This window comes from Leptidea sinapis, chromosome 4 (genome assembly GCF_905404315.1).
Source record: "Leptidea sinapis chromosome 4, ilLepSina1.1, whole genome shotgun sequence".
NCBI lineage: Eukaryota > Metazoa > Arthropoda > Insecta > Lepidoptera > Pieridae > Leptidea > Leptidea sinapis.
This window is the reverse complement of record NC_066268.1, coordinates 8,664,052-8,687,284: the sequence shown is the minus strand read 5'-3', so window position 1 is coordinate 8,687,284 and position 23,233 is coordinate 8,664,052. Positions and strand designations below refer to the sequence as shown.

General features: G+C 37.0%; 1 protein-coding gene across 2 annotated transcripts in view; it reads right to left on the bottom strand.

The window, feature by feature from the left end:
• Nucleotides 1-311: 311 nt before the first annotated feature.
• Nucleotides 312-23,233, bottom strand: part of LOC126979689 (dosage compensation regulator) — a 35,584-nt gene continuing 12,662 nt past the window's right edge. For both annotated transcript variants that reach the window (XM_050829139.1, XM_050829140.1), the window contains 16 exons: nt 22,604-22,726; nt 20,123-20,271; nt 18,708-18,834; nt 17,339-17,488; nt 15,129-15,276; nt 14,613-14,716; nt 13,849-14,082; nt 13,237-13,392; nt 10,946-11,076; nt 7,984-8,153; nt 5,987-6,180; nt 4,566-4,680; nt 3,599-3,750; nt 2,962-3,153; nt 1,764-1,922; nt 312-1,098 (listed from right to left, as the gene is read on the bottom strand). In XM_050829139.1, the coding sequence (XP_050685096.1) occupies nt 406-1,098; nt 1,764-1,922; nt 2,962-3,153; nt 3,599-3,750; nt 4,566-4,680; nt 5,987-6,180; nt 7,984-8,153; nt 10,946-11,076; nt 13,237-13,392; nt 13,849-14,082; nt 14,613-14,716; nt 15,129-15,276; nt 17,339-17,488; nt 18,708-18,834; nt 20,123-20,271; nt 22,604-22,726 (2,997 nt within the window). In that variant the 3' untranslated portion in view covers nt 312-405. The remainder of the gene's footprint in view (nt 1,099-1,763; nt 1,923-2,961; nt 3,154-3,598; nt 3,751-4,565; nt 4,681-5,986; nt 6,181-7,983; nt 8,154-10,945; nt 11,077-13,236; nt 13,393-13,848; nt 14,083-14,612; nt 14,717-15,128; nt 15,277-17,338; nt 17,489-18,707; nt 18,835-20,122; nt 20,272-22,603; nt 22,727-23,233) is intronic.

Below are 23,233 nucleotides of genomic sequence, written 5' to 3'. Positions count from 1 at the left end.
TCCCCCTTGCTTTCAATAGCCGCCGCGCGCCGCGCATTGATCGACAAGGCGAAAGCAGTTGTAAGACTTTGATCCAACAAACGATCTGACCTTCCTTAGAATACAGAGCAAGAAAAGCGAGGTAATGGTTGCACCCGATAAAGACTATCTTATTAATTGTTCTAACTCCTATTGAATGACATTTGTGTAAGCTCTTATGGAATTTTATGACATTCTGTTTTATCTATTTTACTGATTACTTTGTTCTGGTTATTCATTATTATAACTTTTGTTTTGTTCTTGATTAGTCTAAAATTATAAAAATAAAACAATTTTTCAGGAAATTTGTATTTATTAACTTATAATTACTATATAAACTAGTCACTCAAATTTATTACAAATAGGGTCAAATACTACTGGAATGAATTAATCATAATCTCCCCAACCACCTCCCCAACTACGTGAGTTTTGGGAGCCTCCAAATTTTCCCCAGGTAGAACCACGCGTGGCACCGGGACGACCACGTTGGGCACCGAAACCACCACGAAATCCTTGGTTATCGGAATCACCAAAGCCTCCCCCCTGGTCTCCAAACCCACCATTTCGATCTCCAAAGCTATCACTTTGATTTCCATATCCTCCACCTTGCGCATTATAGCCATTATCCTGGTTGCCAAAGGAACCGCCTTGATAACCGAAGCCGCCGCGCTGATTGCCGAAGCCACGACCCTGGTTGCCGAAGCCACCACCCTGGTTGCCGAAGCCGCCACCCTGGTTGCCGAAGCCGCCACCCCGGTTGCCGAACCCACCATCCCGGTTTCCAAAACCGCCACCACGGTTGCCAAAGCCACCCCCACGATTGCCAAATCCACCACCTCGACTGCCAAAGCCGCCGCCGCGATTACCAAAGCCTCCATCCATGTTTTGACTGCCCATGCCGCCACCAAAGTTTCCTTGGTTGCTGAAGCCAGCACGAGGGCCGTTAGTGCTCCATCCTCTGAGACTCTTAGGGCCGGAGGGGCCCCCTCGGTCGGCTTTAAACGCTGACATAGACGCAGCGCGTCTTATATTATAGTCGCCCGCATCGAATTCACACAATGCTTTCACACATTTAACCACCTGGAATTAATAATTAAATAATTATTTTCAATTTCATTTAATTAAGCCCCAATAAGTGGAGACGTTACTTTGCATACTGTTTTAGTATGTGTCTCTCACGACTAATTTTCAGTGTGCAGAAGTAAATAAACACATAAAGTTTATAGGTACATAGATATACTGTAGGTGATTTCTGTTAACCTCGAATCATTTTACTGGTTATGGATATACATATTGCTTTGGGTTTAAAGCGATGAATGAAATTATTTAATTTATACAACATCTATCAGTGACACCAGAAAATTATTAAAATAGATGCAAAATTATAGAGACAATCGTTTAAATGGGGTCTATCTGTTGTAGTTACTTTTTTAAAAGGGGTTTCATCTTTTTGTGTGTGATAGACTACCTTCCGCACTAAATTTACTGTCTCTACTTTCCAATCATGGTTAAATTGCATCTTTTCTATGTGTTTTTGTTTCAATCAGTAGTTAAAACATATTCTAATACATCAATAATCTGTTTCTTTGGAAAAACATAATTACCTATCTAAAATTTTTGTAATATAATATTGTTTTTTCAAGAAAATGGCCCGAACTTTGAAAACACTATATTTATATCCAAAGCTACATCTAGTACATATTTGATCAAAGCGTGCACAAACATTAATATGGGAAATAAGTTACCCTCTGCTCGACTGGCGTCAAGTCTAATGCTGCGTCCGGATTGGCCGCGGCTCGCTCAACGATCTGCTCAATGGCGGGCCGGAGCGCCGCAACCAGGCTGGCGCTTCGTGGCGACATGTCGAAGTTGAGCCAATTGTCGAGACGTACCACGTTGTCGACCTACAATTATATATATATATACACCAGTGGGAGGCCCCTTTGCAAAAGATGCCGGCTAGATTATGGGTACCGCAACGGCGCCTTTTTCTACCGTGAAGCAGTAATGTGTAATGCCGCCTCTAAACGATGGCCCATGATGGACAAATAGAGGCGATTACGAACGTGTAGAGGGCATAATCGTCTGCATTGGCCCATGATGGGCGACGTTGGCGTGCGATCGCCGCTGTGTCGGTTTTTGTAAGCGTGTCCAGAGGATCGCCGATCACTCAGTTCGTATTACAAGCTTACGGTGCGGTGCAGACGCGTGCTATATTGTATATATTTTTGTAGCTAACCTACCTTTGAGACCTACGATTTTAACGCATTACGTACAATGTCGGAACAGAAATGGAGCAATGAGCTTCAAATTTATTCACGACTCTTTTACTTTGAACATTTATGGAGTGGTTATACACACTAAATAAATAAATAGCGGCAGCTGCTACTGTTTCAACGTCCATGGTTTATGGTGTCACACGGTAGATATCCACAGGCCAAATGTTGCTACTTAAAGCAGTTATGGAAAAATTAAGTGGCAATCATGGCCCATTCTGTGATTGTCCATCATGGCCGATAGTGTAGACGGCTGCTCAATCATTGCGGTAATCATGGCTCATTCTGCGATTGTCCATCATGGGCCATCGTTTAGAGGGGGCATAAGCATTATTGTGTTTCGGTCTGAAGGGCGCCGTAGCAGTAAAATTACTGGGCAAATGAGACTTAATAGTTTCAAGGTGACGAGCGCACTTAAAATGGGCAGGGCGATTCGATTACCATCAGCTAAGTATCCTACTCCTCTCGTCTCTATTTTCCTTAGAAAAAAAATGTGGTAGTCAAGAACGCCCAGCACCAGAAGCTAGTATAAAGATGATTCGGTATTCGTATTAGCTCGGGTGTTACGGGCGTGCGGTGCGAGTGCGGGCGAGAGCCGGCGCCGGCGCCGTGCCAAGCGGCAGTCAGGGACCCAAACGACGTCTAAGTAAGTGTCGTGACTACTGACCCACTCGATCTTCCTGCAGCCGAACAGCAGCAGATGCAGTGGAGCCACCATGGTGGTCTGCTTGCAGCTGATGGCGCGCGTGCGCACCTTCTCTCCGAACACGAACAGCGGTGACGGGAACCGCTGCTCCATGTTGCTGCAGTTCACCGACGTCTTGTGGATCAGCGCGGGCTTGCCTTCCGTCGTCAACACCTACAATATATACATATTCTAGTGTCTTGACATCTAGTCTGAATTAAATGTGTCAACAATCATTGTCACTGTCATGACATCGACAGAGACATTATCCGTGTGACATTAAATGCTATATAAAGAATGCACACCACAATGGGAACGCCAGTTAAAATCGGCCAACAGTTGGGAGTGGAAGTCCCCGGGTGTAATGCTACTTACTGGAGAACCTTTGTTTCACCCGCAACCAAACGCAAGACATTTCATAATAATTTTGAAATATGCGATAATGTTGCGAGAAAAGATTTCGGGCTTTGAAAGTTTCATAATTTAATAAGCATAAACAAGAAACTCTGCATTTATATCATGTATACTTGATACATAATATAATATATAAGTTATTGTGTATATTATAATATATGTAATATATAGTATTTATTTATCAAATTATTTAACAATACCATACCTTTCTCTTTCCCTGATGCACACACACATTTGGGTACAGTCCCATGCAGAGTAATGCTATTACTACATCCAACTCCGGGTCTTGTACATTAGGGTTCCAGCGTTGGGGTATGCAACAAGCCTCAGGGAATCCCACTGAGGTGGTCAGAATATCTGCGAATCACATAGAAATTTTAAATAATATGGAAATCAATATTAACACTAATTATTAATACACATTTGTATAACTGATGATTCTGACAACTCATGTTAATAAAAGCAATTAGTTGTTTTATTTGTATGCCTAATAATAAGAAAGTAAATTTTAAATAATGAAATTAAGATTAAATAACATATTACACCTTATTTACATATTAGCATTTATTTCTACTGATTATTTGTAATCTGTGGCATAATCGTAGTAATCTTTATGTGTGGCACATCACTATACTCATGTACCCATCTATGAAGTAGAGTATTATTTGTATGAAATTTTAACTCAAACAATATGAAACTTCATTTACGTGAGCTGTTAAATAACTATTATTGAAATGGTCAAAGTTATAGACCGTGTTTTTCATGACATAAAAAACTTGCCTAACTTAACTAAACCTCAACTTTTCTGAAGTAGATGTTAGATAGAAAATAGAATTTAATCAATAGGTGTAGATTTTTTATGGACTATAAAAATCATAATTTTATAGTCCATAAAAAATCAATCATTTAAGCTTGACAATTCAAAGATTTTCAAGAGATTCAAATTCTTTTATTATATTCGATAAAAAAGCTTTGATCGTATTGAATAAAAAAAAATATTTAAAAACAGTGAGGAAGCCTACACAACACAGCAATGATTGGGGCTATAAATAAGTCTAAATAAACTGGGTCATTTCAAACTAAAGACTTAGAAATTCTGAATGTAAGTAAACGTGAGCAACCCCTAAGTATTTCTTTACAATATTAATAACGATAACTTAATAAAGACTTACTAATGAGTTGATTTTTGGCCTCACAGGTGACCCTAAGTGTGGTCTGCTGCACTCCCTTCCAGTCGCACCACTGGATCTCAGCCTCTTCTCCTTTGTTCTTCTCTCTCTCCCATAACTGCAAATAGGTTTTCAATAATTTCTTCGATTACAAATAGCAAGAACCTTGTTTGCTCATTAGGTACTTTTAATCTTTAGAACATAATATACATCTAGCCATAAATTCTTACAATTAAAAAGAAAATATTTTTTGTCTTTAAATTTAGGACCTCTACTTACATGAATCTGTGTAAAATATTCTTGTGATATTAATATCGAGTGGGGTGATAAAGAGAACCGAATTGTGTTTGAGAAATTGACGTACCAATAACCACTAAGCTCAGTACAAACAAGCATTATTGAAAATGAACATTTCTAAATCTTAATCAGCTTAAAAGTTAACGGAAAAAAGGTGCGGGGATTTATCGGCCGCCGATGTGATAGTGAAGTGCGCAGAATTTTTATTTTTTTTTTCGAAGTTTTACCCAATATTTAGGTAGTTGCTATTTTTATTATATATCTAGACTATATTGACAAGACATAAGCATAATTATAATAGTATGGGATATAGTATTTGTTGATATAAATTCGGCTTCAAACAGCATCATTCAAATTTAATACTTATATATAGGACCTTGAACTGTCGTTTCCTTTGCATGTTTTTTATTTGAATATGTTTACTTTAACTTACTGAAAAATTATCGTAAAATATATTTCAGTAGTTATTTTGTCGCAATATAGCATAGTTACATTTTATACCATACACAAGCGATCTCGCGCTTCAAGGTCGATCAAGGTCAAGGGATTCTTCTTAGTCCTTCTTAATGAATGTCTAAAATTGTTACTATCAAAGCATGTTTATTTTAGTTTTGTTTTACAAATATCATATAAAGATGATAATAAAACCATAAACACTAATAAATAAAACCAATTGTTTTTTTTTTAATACTAATTAATTCTAAAATATAACGCTTTTTCAACTTTGTGTTGTATGTGTAAAATAAAAGACAATACAAATAATTAAAGCACTGTCTTATAGCTTGTTTCGATAGCTTTCTGAAACATTCAAGGAAATCATCTTGTCTATAAGCGTTCTCTTGCTACACGTAAAAAAATACGCATACATATACTTTCACGCGCCAAAATCGCTTGAAAACCAACTAAATTGAATCTTACAGTGATAGATTTACGAAGGGTTAAAAGAGTTTAGCATAGTAAAGACATGAGTATTTGGAGTTGCTTATATAATGGCAATATTGCAGTACATTGACTATGACAGACACACAAAAGTGCAATCTTTGGATTATGAAACCCAAAAAATAATTGACTTTACGATGTAATTGTTCTGTCACTTGTATATTATATCGCTGCCATAAATGTTATACCTGAAATGCGTTCAACATAGCCACGTGGTCCGAGGCCCTGTCGCCGGCCAGAGCTCGCTGGTGCGGCGCAACGCGTCTCCGTCCTTCCACGACGAATATCTCCGGGAAGGTGGTGGAGTTGGCAGCCATCGTGGTGAGAGCGTCACCCACGCCCAACACGAAGCCCAGCACCATCATCTTGCCCAGGCGAGGTTCTGAAAGCACAGTTTCTTAATCCACTTGAACGTACCAGCGGCAGATTATAGTGTCAAAGTCCGAGACAATTCCTATCAAATAGTTAAATGACTCACTTTCTATCCTTACAATATACCTCGCAGTTTATAAACTATACCAATAGAGATTATGCATATTACGTTACTTTCTTTATTTCGTTTTGGCACACTTGATGCACATGTGCTGTGACGTACTTGTATGTACGTATTCATATAAAAAAAAATAAGTAGAAAGGGTTGGTTAATTTTGACATTACACATTGTACCTATTCTAGTTAACACACAGCCAGTCATCATCTGATGTATAAAATTAAACAAGTAATGAATTATAAACAATATGCCATGTTTTTAAAGTGGTAACCCACACTTCTAGGATTAATACACAAATAAAATTTGAAAAATAAATTTTTATTAACGTTGCGTGATTCGAACCCACGACCTCCGGCGTTCCGTGCCGGTGCTCTAACCAACTGAGCTAGCCGTTCGAGTACCGCCTCGTTATAAAATTCTGTTTGCTTTGTTCAACTCTCAAAGTTTTTAAAGTGTTCACTTTAAAAACATGACATATTGTTTAGATTTACAAGAGCGACATCTCAAGTCAATTTCCTAATATGCAAATATTGGGGTTGAGCAGGTTATCAACTGTAAAGTAGATCCTGTATGTGTAAATGAAGCCACAACCTGAGAGTTGAACAAAGCAATAATTAAATACAAATAATTTTGTAACGAGGCGGTACTCGAACGGTTAGCTCAGTTGGTTAGAGCACCGGCACGGAACACCGGAGGTCGTGGGTTTGAATCCCGCATCGTTCATAAAAATTTGTTTTTCAAATTTTATTTTTAAAGTAATGAATTAAATTCGTGCTGGGACTGCTGCTTCTACTACCGAAGACAGCAAGTGTCGCAAATATGTCGGTCTTAGTGAGTCATACATCAAAGTACTGTTTGGTGTCAAGATACTTGGCCCGTGTGGCCTAGAGGCGCGAAGAATGTACAATGTACTCTTTACGCGACTCAATAGGGCTACTGGTAACCCAAGAGCTGGCAGCTATTTTGGTCGATGCATCAACCTAGCTATCCAACGCGGCATCGCTGCCAGTATTCTTGATACACTTCCCCGTATTGATTTGTTGATGTTTTAATGATAGGTAGTATTGTAATAGTTATTTATCTACACCCATGCCCTAAATCCTCTATTAAAGTATCTGAAACAGTTAGCTTATTGCCAACATTAAAACACCCAATGTTCTAATAACCATTACATCATCCAAACGAGTGTTGTAATGTTGTACTGAATTTCATAACACTCCTATTTTTTTTTCAATCCCTTCACGTTGAAAGAGTTTTAACAGACAGCCACATTGTTATTGCACGATGCGTGGTTACGCGCGCTGGACTAACTGTTTCAGAAACTTTTAGAGGATTCATATTATGGGTGTAGATAAAGTCTTGTATGCCACTGTTGATTTAATTATCAACAGTTGCAAACAAAACTTTAATAATATGAATCCTCTATAAAAGATTCTGAAACAGTTAGCTCACTGCTAATATTTAAAAAGCCAGTCCTAGTAACCATAATATCATCCAAAGGATATGTTATTATGAAAACGGATGATGTAATGTACTGAATATCATTACAGCACTCGTTTGGATGATGAAATGGTTATTAGGACATTGGGTGTTTTTGTGTTGGCAATAAGTTTTAGAATCTTTAATAGAGAATTTAATACATGAGTGTAGATAAATATAATCATTATATTGTAAATAGTAATGAACTAAACTCACCAATGGGTAACTTGGCTAGAATAGTGCCGAGTGGGGTAAGTGCGTCTTTATTGTCTAAACAGCCAAGTTCCCTGAGCAGAGCCTCAGCCTCAATCACAGCGTCGAGCGGTGGAGGCTCGGGCGCTTTGGAAAGGAAGTGGCCTATGTTGCCCAGGCGAAGAAGTTTAATACTGAAAAATAAAAAATTTTGTCAATGTCAGTGTTGTTGGTAATTGGTTGTTTTCCTAGAATATATATATTTATATCACAGATAATTTACTATCTAGTTATACATAGCATTTGAAGTGCACGTGAAATGTTCAAGGAAAATAAGAAAGTATGCAAGTTAAAACTATTTATATTATTATTTATAGTTAACTTAATTAAGATGATCAGTAGAGTAAAAGATCTGTCGCGACATAAAGTTCTGGACAAACTTATGTACCTTTAAATAAAACACTTTTTAACCGACTTAAAAAAAGGAGGGGGTTCTCAATTCGTCGGTATGTTTTTTTATGTTTCAAAAAACAACCTCCTCAACCTTCCTCAAAACTTTCGACTGGGTGAACCGATTTTGATAATTCTATTTTTATTTGAATGCTGGTGCTTCCAGTGTGGTCCCATTGGTCCAATTTGATCCAGATCTGACAATGGCATCCATGAGAAAACCATAAAAGTCTTAAATTTGCTATACGTGGATGATAAATTTACATTTATTTTTAGATTTTTCATGCATTCATCAATGCAGCAAATTGAAAAATTTAGTATATCTACACACATATAAACAAATTGGTAGTTAGTATACTTCAAATTCACTAAAAATAAAAAAATACCAAAAAAAAAAACCAACCGACTTCAAAAACACTATTACGAAACAATAGATATAATATGCACTAAAAAATATAAAAATAATTGCGTATTTTTTATACAATCTAATTAATTCATCTAATTGCAGTTACGATTATTGTAATTTTTGGAGTCGGTGTGATCCAATATAGGTTTGTAACTACATACATAGTTATAGGTGAGATGTGCTTGAGTCGTGAGGACACGAGAGGCGAGAGCGGGTCGCGGCGGCAGGACCAAAATTTACGATATCGTAACAAGAATTAGATTAATTAATTAGATTGTATAAAAATACGCAATTATTTTTATATTTTTTAGTGCATATTATATCTTTTTTTTTTTTGAATAGTATTTTGAAGTCTGTTGTTTTTATTGTTATTTTTTTTAAATGATTAAAACGCGTGTAATTGTAACTGTGTTTTTAAATTAGATTTTTGCGTAAAAGTTACATTTTTTATTTTTATTTAAGTTAACCCTACGTTTTAAGACCTTTCCAGATCTCGTTTTGAGGTTACAATTACACGCGTTTTAATTCCTTAAAAGTGTTTTATTTAAATGTTTAACACTCGCGTTAATCAAAGAAAATAGTAAACTTATTTACGATTGTTTTCACAGAAATACTTATTTTATACAACATTCATGTATTATAATCATGACAAATTGTCTCATGAGTACCTTGACCAACCTTGTTTTTTTAAATTGGAGTGCTTGCCTCTTAAAAAATCGCTTACTACTCTCTGGATAGTAACTAAAATAATTGACATCTATATATATAAAAATGAATTGCTGTTCGTTAGTCTCGCTAAAACTCGAGAATGGCTTTTATTTTTTTGGCAAATTTAGGTCTTGAATTATTTGTGGAAGTCCAGAGAAGGTTTAAAAGGTGAATAAATAGGAAAATGCTGCTAAATTAAATAAAAACAACAAATTTGTTATTCCTTTGATGTGTTCATACATAATTTCTATGAGAGAATTTATTGACGCACGGTTTGACAGTTCTGCTGTGAAAGAATTTCATTACGACAGCAGGGTGCATATTTTACGAAGTAATTTTTAATGTTATGATATATTATTGACAAATTCATATAAAAACATTATTTTATTTATTATATACAGAATAACGTCTGTCGGTTCAGCTAGTGTATAATAAAAATTTTGCAGTGTCATCTTATTATGACACAACATGGGTATGTTATATATGTACTTGGTGAAGTGTCTGTATGTAACAACGAAGTAGAGCTGTATGTGCATTGTCATTCCAATAATTCCAACACTGCCGTTCCACCACCACAAATATTTTTGCCTCAAAATGATGATGAGAGATGCATTGCATTATTGTACAAATCAGTGTGAGTGGGCACAGAGCAATATGATATTATAATGAGTATATCATATGTCCGCTACAAATAAGTTGTATAATGACTCATAATATCTGTTCTACGGGCAGATGATGTCGCTTAATATAAGGCTTCTAGTCTGGTTTTCTAGTTTACTTCTACAAAAAAGTAGAATACAATTATTCTTGAAGTGCTTTGACGTGGGGATTAGTCAAGTTCAAGTGTTTGCAATATGCTTGAAATCTAAATTTGACTCATATATTTTTTTTCGAATTTTTATTATCGTCATAATTATACTAAAACTAAGGTACAGACAGCGATTTGTCATTAGAATTGCTCCTGAAGTCCTGTTTTTACATCTAAGTCATAATAATTTATACGTAATATTATATTATTAAAGTTCACTCAATTGTGACAAATTAATTTACTTTTAGTTAATATTAGATAAATATGTAATGATTTGTGTTGAATGAATGTTTATTACGAATCGTTATTATGATTCTAAACCAAATCTTCTACTGCTTAATAGCAAATATATTAGTTACAATAGCCGATATAACGATCCAATTGCATGAGTCATGGTTGCGGCGGAACTGCTGAGAACGTACGAATTAGACGCCACGTGGACAGACGATGTACTATTAGTGTCAAGCGTCAATGTCTCAAAGAGCTTCTCGCCGCCTCCGCAACCACGATTCATGCAATTGGATCGAAATATCGGCTTCAAATTAATTAAATATATATCGTGAGTACCCATCATATTTTTTTTTGTGCTAATTCCGTATACTCTTGGTAGTTACCTCAGTGCCAGTTCGTGCAGTGGCGTGCGGAACATCTCGGCGGTCTGGTGCTCGTCCAGACGGTCGAAGCGAGTGCGGGAGCACAGAGTGAAGCACACGCCCGGCCGCACTCTGCCCGCACGACCCTTGCGCTGTCAACATGTACATCAACACTATAGCTATATATCTCGCTTTGGAGGTTTTTCAAAAGATAAGAAAACCCACCAGTAGGAGGCTCCTTTGCACAGAATGCCGGCTAGTTTATGGGTAATATAAGTTTCGGTTCGAAGGGCGCCGTAGCTAGTGAAATTACTGGGTAAATAAGACTTAACATCTAGAATTTTTGGGTTTTTCAAGAGTGGCACTGCATTGTAATGGGCAAGGCGTATCAATTTCCATCAGCTGATAGTCCTGCTCGTCTCGTCTCTTATTTTCATAAAAAAAATATATAATGACTGGAATCAAAATCCCAATACACGCCAACGTGTGTGAGTGAGATAGTCATCAGTCTGTCAACTTGATATATTGATCGAACTTGCGAGTTGTGAGATTTGTTGCTTTGACGCGGCCAATTTAGTGACGTGAACTTAACAAATGGTTTGAGCGCGAAGTTTCTAAACAGAAAATAATGTCCGGCTTATTTGATTATATGGCAGTACCGCCGCTGGTGACTAATGGTATGAATTGGAGATAATGTTTGATTCAAATAATATATTACTAGGGACCTCATTACGTATACACATTCTACCCTCAATATTTTCATTCTACCCTCAATATTTTCACAGATGCTATAATAAACAGCATGTTACAAAACTACCCGTAAAGTCGAAAGGAGGTTAAATGGGGCGTTATAACGAGTCCATTATTTTAGAGTCCAATATTTAAAAACCGTTGTAACGCTGTATAACATAACCCAAAAAAGTAACTCGACAAGAAGCGAGATGAAATAAAAGCTCGACCACCAGCAGCTATACACTACAATTATGAAAATGAATCTTTAAAATGCGGTGCCGTTAGCGTCATTACGTAAGCCACGTTCGAGCACACCAACGACGCCCCACCCCCTAGTCCTTTGCAGTCGCCGTGACCGTGTCAGGAAGACATCATCATCAATCATCAAGCCAAAAAAATATTAGTACTTTCACTGATGTGCAAACCAAAGGATAGTTATATATAGATCTCACTTTCACACAGGGTTCGTCTACTACGCAAGCATACTATACTGGTCTATATAGACCATGACAGCTGTGAAGCCGGCGAAAAAAATTTCGTTTAGAATTAACCTCTATTTTGAGCAATTCACGCACAGTAACACACTAAGTGTCAAACAAATCGTAACGCACACTAACTAATCGTAACCAATATTCCTGTGATGACGTATAAATATCTAGACGTATAAATTATCTAACGTTTTAAGCAACTGTTCGCTTTGAAACTTAGCCAGATTATAACTTCGTCGCCATATTGTAATTGCACGTTATTCCAGAAAAACGTTCCAAACAGGGGTGGGACAGACGCCTTATAGTGACGTTTTCAGAAGACTGTAGTGTCATCTGTTAGTTGGCCCGAAAATGAAAGCTTTGTCAGCTGTCACTCGCTTTGAAACCTTTCAACTTTTCTTTAGTTGTGTCACTGCCCAGTGGTCATAAAATAGCGGCTACTTCTAGCTTTTGCGCATGTATGTAGCTCTCGTGTTCCATTTTGCATATTTACACTACCAAATCTATTCTTTATGTTCTATGTTGTGACAAAATTAAATAACTAACTCTACGCGCAATTTCAACATGGCAAAAAATTGTAATACCTACATTAAAAAGTAGAGTTAGTTATTTAATTGCGTCACAACAAAATGAATTTTATAATTTCGAGCTTATATATAGTTATTTTCGGGGCCAATTTCCAGATGGCGCTAGTTTTCAAATAGACAGCTCATAATGTGTAGAGAGGGCTCTCATTTCCCTATATATTATTATACTCTTTGGTTCCAAACCACAATCATGTCGAAATTGAGTTAAGAATACGGAACTGGTTACGTGATTCATATTAACGGACTGACAAAAAATGGCAGCCCTACTGACACTCTTTAAATGACATCATAACTTAGTAGCCCAACCCCGCGAAGTCCTTAAAATGTGATGTTTGTGGCTTGGAACGTTTTTCAGGAACTACATCCAATTACGATTTCAAACTTATGTCAAATCTCACTGCACGTTACATACTAAACTAAATTTCAAGTATTATTTAGGCATTCCCATCTTTTATTACGTAGTATTTACATCCTCTTTGATAAACTCAACAATCCTGAATAGTACCTGCTCCAAGTTGGTCCTGCTAGCCCACACGGTGGCGTACGAGGTCATGTTGTTGTGCGACGTGAATAACTTGACTTTGGCTTTGCACGAGTCGATCACGTACACCACGTCGTTGATGGTGATGGATGTCTCCGCGATGTTCGTTGATAGGATCACCTGAATTTAGATAAATACAAATTATAATTTTTTTGTAACCAAAATTTATGAATGATGCGAGACTCAAACCCGCGACCTCTCGGGTTCCGTCCCAGCGCTGTTTCCAACTGAGCCCACCGTTCAAGTGATGTATGGTTTGTGAATTTTTGTATATCTCGTTCAACTCTCAGGTTGTAGCATAATATTAGGAAATTGACTTAATCAATGATGACAGGTTACAACTATAGAGTAGATACTGTAGATGGAGCCACAACCTGAGAGTTGAACCAGATATATAAAAATTTACGACACATGCGGTTCGAGTCCGGTTGACTTTTTTTCATTTATTTTTTAACATAACAAATTTAATTTGTATTAACCTCAGAAGTGAGAATTATCACTATAAAAATAACAAATTGAACAGTAGTAATATTTAAAAAAAAAAACAATAAATTGAATTAATATTAACAACATCACCTTCGTGAGACCAGGTTGTGGGGTAATAAAAACTTTCTTCTGGTCCTCCCTCGGTATTTGACTGTGCAGCGGCAGAATCACGTACTTGCCGCTGTTGCCAAACTCCGGATGCTGGTTGAGGTGCTTCATCAGGGCAAAGATGAGGTTCCAACCAGGTAGGAACACAAGGATTGCCCCCTCTTCTTTGAGGTTATGGATGTACATTAGTATTGCTTCAATCAGCTCGAAGCTTAGCTGAAAGTTTATCATTAATTTTAAATTGCTATAGATGTTTGCTTGTAGGTTTTGAAATAATTATGATCATCAAGAGAAAATCCGTCATAGTATTACTAATTTAATTACAAATTGTTTGTGTGATTAGAGAGTTAAAGATGACATGCAAAATGAATGGACGAATAAATGGTATAATAATATACCCCGCCTGGTTTTCTCTTCCAGTGACAGTTGGGTCACGTGATTGGCCTAAGAATACGTCATCAATTGCGATGCTGTTCTCAAACTATTTTCGAGTGAAACAACGCTCTAGACTTGCTTTAGACGTGAGCGGCACAATATTAACGATGAAGTGCGAGCTGTCAGTATGACGTAGCCATCATGGGAAGAGAATACCAGGCGGAGTTTATTATTATACTATCGACGAAAATAGGTAACAAAAGGGGCCAAGCTAAGAGCAGAGGCAAATGGCTCTGTATTCTATAGGTTATTATATAGAGTCGAGTAATAATTATGGTAGTACAATAATTGAACATAATCGAAGTACATACATCTTTCTCAGACAGCTTGGCCATAGTGTCGATAGTCCCCTGCGAGTATTCCTGCCCGAGGTTGCAGTTCTTGTTCAAGTCTTCTTCCTCGTCTTCACCAAGACCTTAATTTCGGAAAATTTACAATATCATACATTGTCTAATCAGAACACTAACGTGTAATTATCGTCTTTAATAATAAATACTAAACTTCGACAAATTATTGTTTAAACTACACATATTCAACTGAAATTATCATATTTGAGTCCCCGTTCATATAGGCAATTATTTAAAAAAAACTATGAATTCAGTTGTATAATTTGTTTTTTAAATTAAAATAAAGGCTTCTTTCAGTACAATGTTACATACTAACCCCCTCATTCATAATGGTCCGCTAACTTTAAACAGCCGCTAAGGAGTGTTTTTCCTCATTCTGACTTAGGAGGTCAATAGAAGAAGACAGAGTGAGAATTAGCAATGCTTTAAGTTAGCAGACTATTATGAATAAGGGGGTATATGTAGTAGTTAATATTTCACCTTCATCATCATCATCATCATCTTCGTTCTTGCTTGCCTTCCTGCCGGTGTGTTTACGTTTTCTCGTATCTGGTGGAGGCACGAAATGCGTCAGCTCAACACAATCTTCAAGGAAATATTGCTGCACGGGGTATGTTCGTCCTGGGACCTGGAATGATCATAATTATGATTTATTTCAATATTATTGTCTCTATTTTCCTAAGCTATGAAGACAGAGACTGCACACACCGTCACCTAAATTTGGCACCCTGATGCTAACATCAACAACTAATTGTTAAACTAGACCAGGGTTGCTCAAGCTTGAATTGCTGGCGATCTACCTCAAAATTGTTAGACTACGATCGATCGGCTCTGAGAGGCTTCAAGTATGTGTGATGAAGGATTGTCGTCTAGGTATAGTGCCACGATGACAGATATTAGTTTTGCACAAAATATGCATTTTTTTAGTCAAGGTAAGTGTAGGTCGTGGACCGTGGAGTTTTTTCATTGACATAAGAGTGGTCTTATGTCAATGAAAAAACTCATAATTATTATTCAAAATTGCGAGTTTATTGGTTCTTACAAAACAAACGCGTTCTAAAGTTGTAAGCTCAACTAAATAGTGACTTTGGATGTTGAAGCGTGATACTACATGTTCTGAGCATATTTTTCATAAAATGGTACGTAATTACAGATTTTAGTTTATTATACCGGATTTATTTCTCGAGATCGACTCAAAAAGCACTCGCGATCGACCTGTCGATCCCGATCAACCGTTTGAGCACCCCTGAACTAGACCATTTGTACCATACTTGAGCTAACATAAGCCTAGCGCCCTAGTAACTTATATGTCTACTAAACCGCAACCAATAGACGGGAATTAAACTAATTTCAATATAAATCAGCAATAAAATAAAAATAAATCATTTACTTCTAATTGTATAAAATAATTTAACAATATTTATATAAACGGTATTTAACTAAATTATGCGGTATAATAATATTTTCATTGGTTGTATTCAATACCTTCTTTCTTACAACAATATTTCTACAAACGTAAAATAGCACGAGGAATAAAAATTTCACACAAGAAAGCACTCACACAGTTTTTTTTGCATTTAATATTTTTATTATAATAGTGATGTAAACAAACCAAAAAATATATACATATATTTATCTATACCTAAGGTTTAAATCCTCTATTAAAAATTCTAAAACTGTTAGCAATAATCAACATTAAAACACGCAATGTATTAATAACCATTACATCATCCAAACGAGTGTTGTAATGAAATTCAGTACAACATTATATCATCCGTTTTTATAATAACACTCTTTTGGATGATATTATGGTTACTACGACTGGCTTTTTAATGTTAGCAGTGAGCTAACTTAAAGTAGTCTTAAAAAAAAGATCTTTTATAGAGGATTCCATTCATTATGGGTGTAGATAAAGTCTTGTATGTAACTGTTGATAATTAGGTATTAAGACACACTATTATCACACTCGTCTTCGCCTCGTGTAATGAACACACTTTCGTGTTTTAATACCCCTTATTACACAACAGTTGCATAAATAAGTAATATTCTTTATTAAAGTTATAAGAATACTTGAGGTTTACTGTAAAGTTATCGCGCAAGTTGAATGCAGTAAAGAGTGGGAATATCTCCCCCCGCTGTCCGCACACCTCACTTCGCTCGCCTACCGAGTAGTGTTGTGCCGTAGTCGTCGGTTACCGAGTTATCGCGTTAATACTAGGATCCCGCAAATACCGAGATCCCGCGGGTATGAAATTTCGTAGTTCCGCAAATGCCGAGATTGAATACAGGCCGCGGGATTGGAAGCCCTAGTTAATACTAAAGTTGCGATCGCGTGTTATTTTTTTTTATTTTAATAATGACTGATCCAAGTCCATCAGGTTCCGTTCCAAAAAAAAAAACGAGTTTTTATTCATCGCCAAGCACGATAAATAGCGAAAAATGTTTTAGACATATGTGTTGACGAAATCCAGAACTAAAATTTGAGATTTAGTTACGTATTATGTTGAAATTATAAAAAAATAATAAAATTATTTCAACCTAGTGTTATGGTGAACTTGAAGTATTCCTGAAAATTTATCGACTCACTCATGATTATGGTCATCAATTATAATTAGGTCACAGCACTATCGCATTCCTGAATTCTACATTCAACTCGGGCGTTATCTGTATGCGTGGATAGTCCAACTCACTTCGATAACAGGACAGTTGCCGAAGTACTGCGAGAAGAGCGTGGTATCGACGGTGGCGGACATCAGAATGATCCTCAGGTCGGGGTATGTGTGCGCCATGTCTCTTAGTAGGATCAGCGCGAAGTCCGTGTCAGCATCTCTCTCGTGCACCTACGTAATAATTTATACTTAGTTACTGAATATATTTATGATGAAAATCTCAATGACAAATAGACCCACGAACATAGCAGATTTGAGTTTAAAAGCATTCACATTTTAAAGCATTATTAATATTGCATGGGATTAATAAAGTATATAATGATGATCAAAAATTATTTCCACAAAGGAGTATGGAAGTGGTGATTATAAAAAAAAAGGGTTTTAAATGTATGAAATAACAAAGTGAATCCGTGCTTCAGGGATGTTTGCAGAATTACGAACAAATTGTTTCTATGCCACAGTGAGGTTTCTATGAAACTCGAAATTAGAGCAGGCAGACTAGATTGCACTTACATTAACGATTGCAGCACCATCTCGATTAGGATGGTCCGATAAATAATGACTTTAATGTTGTACAGTAAGTAATATACTTTTAATTATTTATTTAAAATTATAATGAAACTTACATAATAAGCTACCTAGAAACAATCTTTGAGTCAGTCGTTTTTTTGAATACATTTTATTGAAGGTATTATTTATTATATCAATTAATTTTAATACAAATATATATGTTGTTTGTCATCATCCATTCATTATTTTACAACAATATTGGATTCACTTGTTTTTTATGAAAAATGGGAATAGATGACCGTGCAGTCACGCACAGTGAACATTGTTAATTTATAAGGGACCAGCTGACCCGACAGACGTTGTTCTGTGCATAATAAAAAAATACTGTTTTTTTTATGTATTTGTCAATAATATTTCATAACACCCAGAATTATTTTGTAAGATATGCTTCCTGTCAATAACGTTCTATATTATGTATAGAACATCATTGCTCCCTGTTGTTAACTGTAATGAAATTGTTTCACAGTAGATCTGTCAAACCGTGCGTCAATAAATTATCTCATAGAAAATATGTCCATACAAAACAAATATTTGAATAAAAATAATTAGCGGTCTCGAATCGAAATAAAAACTGTCCTATATCTCAAGTTGGACAAAACTGCACTCGATGAAGTAATCCCCATTAAAATCCGTTCATTAGTTTAGGAGTCCATCGCGGACAAACAACGTGTCACGTAATTTATATATATTAAGATATAGTGCTGCGTTGAACACAATATATTGTTGGTTTGTTGGCCATTGTTAAGTATATTTGAAACCAGTTTAGCTCAGCCCTCTTCTCAGTTTCGACCAATTGGGTAATGCCAAATAAACCTCTTACCTCGTCTACCAGAACGTGGCTTACACCCCGCAATCCTCCTTCCAGTTTCCTCAGCAGCACTCCGACCGTACAGAACAATATCGAACCGTACGGTCGCGGCAGCACTGACTCGAACCTCACCGAGTAACTGGAACAAATTAGTTTATTGCACTTAAAAATCAAAAAAGGAGTATACATTGGAAAACCTTGATTTTTTAATTAGTTTGATTATTTTTTCCTTGAAAAAATATTATAATATTGTTACTATGTACCATCGACCTTATAATTCCATATACACATATTAAAGAGTGAACACTTTCAGACACCATATATGCCAATAGAAATCGTTAAAAGTATGGCGTGATTATTGGTTGACCAATGAGCATTCAGTACCTCACTCCTTCTCACCTCAGTTGATTGAGTGAATTGTTTGCATAACAAATAAATAGGTTAATAAAAATTTGAAAACAAAATTTCACTATCTATAAAATGATATTTTACATTCGTATTTTCATTACCATCAGGTACATTGTTACCACTCGAGCATGGGTGCACTTGATGTTAGCTTACCGCATCCGCGTTACATCATCAATATTACTCTGTTGAATGATTTTTTTAATGTTAAAGGATTTCAAGGACATTCTAAGTCTAAATCATGCAATCAACACTAACGGCTCTTACAATTAATTTTGAATCTTACTGTCTATCAGTTCGTTCCAGTTAATCACCGAAGCGGGTGGACCGCTTTTGATGGGACTTTCACTGGACAATGAGTAACTTAGATTTTTGATTGCAGTTGTAATTAATCAAATTGTGAACAAAATTATCGGCAGTGTCATGTTAAGTTCCTCAAATTGGTACATATGGACCGGCGGAACGCTAAAAGTTAAAGAGTAGCACTTGATACATTTATTCATTAGTAATTGAGTGATAAAAATGAACATTCACTGCGATATAACAAGCAATAAAATCCCCAGTGTGTTATTGGTACCTAATTTAAGCATTTACCAGTGGGAGGCTCTTTTGCACAGGATGCCGGCTAGTTTATCGATACCATAACGGGACCCATTTCTGCCGTGAAGCAGTAATGTGTAAACATTACCGTGTTTCGGTCTGAAGGGCGCCGTAGTTAGTAAAATTACTGGGCAAATGAGACTTTACATCTTAGGTCTTAAGGTGACAAGCGCAATTATAGTGCCCCTTAGAATATTTGGGTTTTTCAAGAATCCTGAGCAGCACTGTAAAGGGCATGGCGTATCAATTATCATCAGCTGAAGGTCCTGCTCATCTCGTCCCTTATTTTCATTAAAAAAAATTACTGACTGTTGCGACGTGTAATAAATTATTTGCCTAACAATACTGGTGTTCTGAACCCTATAGTCCTAACGTAACAATTTTTTATTTCCGACAAATGTAGTTAGATAATATGTACGTACCCCACACTGTTTCCAAGTTCCTCGCACCTCTCGGATGCCACGCGCTCCGCCACGCTGATGGCCGATATCCTCCGGGGCTGCGTCACGCACACGTTGGCCCAAGCACCTTGCCCGCTCGCTATGTAGTCGTCCAAGATGAACTGACACACCTGAGTTCACAACATTATTATACAATCATGTTAGTTTTATGTTCATACACGAGGATTGGATTTAGTATCGTGTTGCACGAGTTGAGATGTAGATGGATATTAAAGCTGGTAGACATTCAAATTCAAATATTTTTATTCAAAATAGGATGTGACATCACTTATTGAAAGTCAAAAAACTACCACCCATTCCAAAATGAATGCCTCAGACCTGAGAAGAATGGGCGCAACAAACTCAGCGGACTTTTTTTTTCGTCGAGTAAATATGTTTACAAAGTAATATTGTACAATTAAACTTATTATTTAATAGCCTGAGGGCGGTCACTCCATTCCCAATCTGTGGTATCATTAAGAAAGTCATTTATGTTATAGTAGTAACCTTCACCACAGAACTTTTGAATAACGTTATACTTTTGTTTTGAACATTTTCTGGGATCTTGTTGTAAAAGCATATACATCGCCCCACAAAAACTTACTAACTCGACTTAGCCGAGTAGTAGGCATCATAAGTTTGTCTGTTCCTGGTGTTAACATTATGGTTATGACAGTTTCTGGCAAATTCACTTATATGCCTATGAACATACATTACATTATCAAGAATATATTGAGAAGCAACAGTCAAGATGTTAATTTCTTTAAATTTTGCTCTCAATGATTCTTTAGGACCTAGGTTATAAATAGCGCGAATAGCCCTCTTCTGCAGCACAAATATTGTATTAATATCGGCAGCGTTGCCCCATAGCAATATACCATAGGACATTATACTATGAAAAAAATTGGATCTCTGAGCATAACGCTACCATTGTAATAACAAGTTTTAATATAAAAGGTAATGCATATTTTTTGAAAAATTACAAAAAAATGTTTCTAACCTCAAATCATGTGAAAAGCGAAACTGGAGTGTAGAGAAGTTTGACGTAAATGGCATATGGAGGTCGAATATTGATAGCCAATATTTAGAATTCAATGACGAGCGGTCGAGTATAATTGTCAGTGCAATGCCCGCCACCCCCTTCGTGATTACTTTTGAAATATGGCTTATATATCCTACTTGGACTTTTAAGCAACTTTTGTTTTGAGATTAGGTTATATTAATTTTTTGATTGATTTTCAAGAGAATGGTGCGTTACCTTTTTATGGGAGTGGTGTCAGCGGAGAGAGGCTACCTACCCCCCCCCCCCCCCCCTTCCCCTGTCACCCAGTGCGACACTATACTAAATTTTTACCGAGGGGGCAAACAGACAAGAGCCTCACGTGATGGAAAGCGGTGAGCCAATTGCCTTGGACATCCGCAACACCACGGGTCTGTCTAATCTTGAAGGTCCCTAAGCCGTATCGCTGCGAGAAAACCGCAGCCGGTAATTGATTACACAAAGTGGCTGTGCAAGGCAAGAAATTTCTAGCAAAACATGTGGTTGTGGAATGCCAGACGTCGACGAGATGCGGGTGGAATTTCGCATATTGACGTCACGTAGAGGTCTACGACACGCAGATTACCATTTTCCATTTGTCGTGGTCTTTTTTACATGCCCAAATTTATGGGCAATATTGGATTCAAACCTGCACTTGCAGAGAACTATTTTATTTAGGTACCGTTTATAAATGAAAGTGTTTACAGGTAAGTGTTTCAAGACTTTCATTTACCTTTACCTACACAGCTACTCTTATGTTTTTCAAATTTTATTTGTGTACTCTTATGTTGCCAGAATATATATAACTGCCCCATACAAATAACTAACTGCACATATACATTCTATTCACTATTCTTGCATTGCCCAATCATTTCTTTAGTAAGTAAAAGTTGTTAAAAATAAATATTGCATACTTATTGTTATTCTATTGACCATGGCCCCTTGTAAGTAAATCCAGGATCTGATGATATACTCACAGCATAACAACATTCACTTTAAAAAAAATGCAATGAATATGACTTCATTCATCTTCTTTACAAAACCGCATCAACTCAACTATACACATTGGTGGGAGGCTCCGTTGCAAAGGATGCCAGCTAGATTATGGGTACCACAACGGCGCCTATTCCTACTGTGAAGCAGTAATGCATAAGCATTATTGTGTTTCGGTCTAAAGGACGCCGCAGCTAGTGAAATTACTGGGCAAATGAGACCTAACATCTTATGTCACAAGATGACGAGCGCAATTATAGTGCCGCTCAGAATTTTTCGGCTTTTCAAGACTCCTGATTGGCACTGCATTGTAATCGGCAGGGCGTATCAATTACCATCAGCTTAACGTCCTGCTCATCTCGTCCCTTATAATCATAAACCAATAAACACCTCAACTACATACTACAAATACAGAACAAAGTACTACTAACCTGCGTAGTCTTACCGCAGCCTGTATTTCCTCGTATGATGATAACGGGGTTGTCGTTGATGGCTTCCATGATCTGAGAGCGCATTGCGTGCACTGGAAGCTGCTCCCTTTCCCGCATACTCTCCTGTCCCAATCAAGTGTTATTGTGAGAATGATTTTCAAGAAAATGGTGCGTTACCTTTTTATGGGAGTGGTGCCAGGGGAGAGAGGCTACCTACCTCCTACCCCCCTTCCCCTGTCACCCAATGCGACACTATACTAAATTTTTACCGAGGAGGCAAACAGACAAGAGGAAAAAGGAAAGCGGTGAGCCAATTGCCCATGGACATCCACAACACCACGGGTTTGTCTAATCTTGAAGGTCCCCAAGTCGTATCACTGCGAGAAAACCGCAGCCGGTAATTGATTCCACAAAGTGGCTGTGCGAGACAGGAAATTACTCGCAAAACGCACGCATTTAGAATGCCAGACGTCAACTTGATGCGGGTGGAATTCCCGATATTGACGTCACGTAGAGGTCTACGACACGCAGATTACCAATTTCCGCATTGCGTACACTGGAAGCTGCTCCCTTTCCCGTATACTCTCCTGTCCCAATCAAGTGTTATTTGTGAGGTATATTTGTCATACT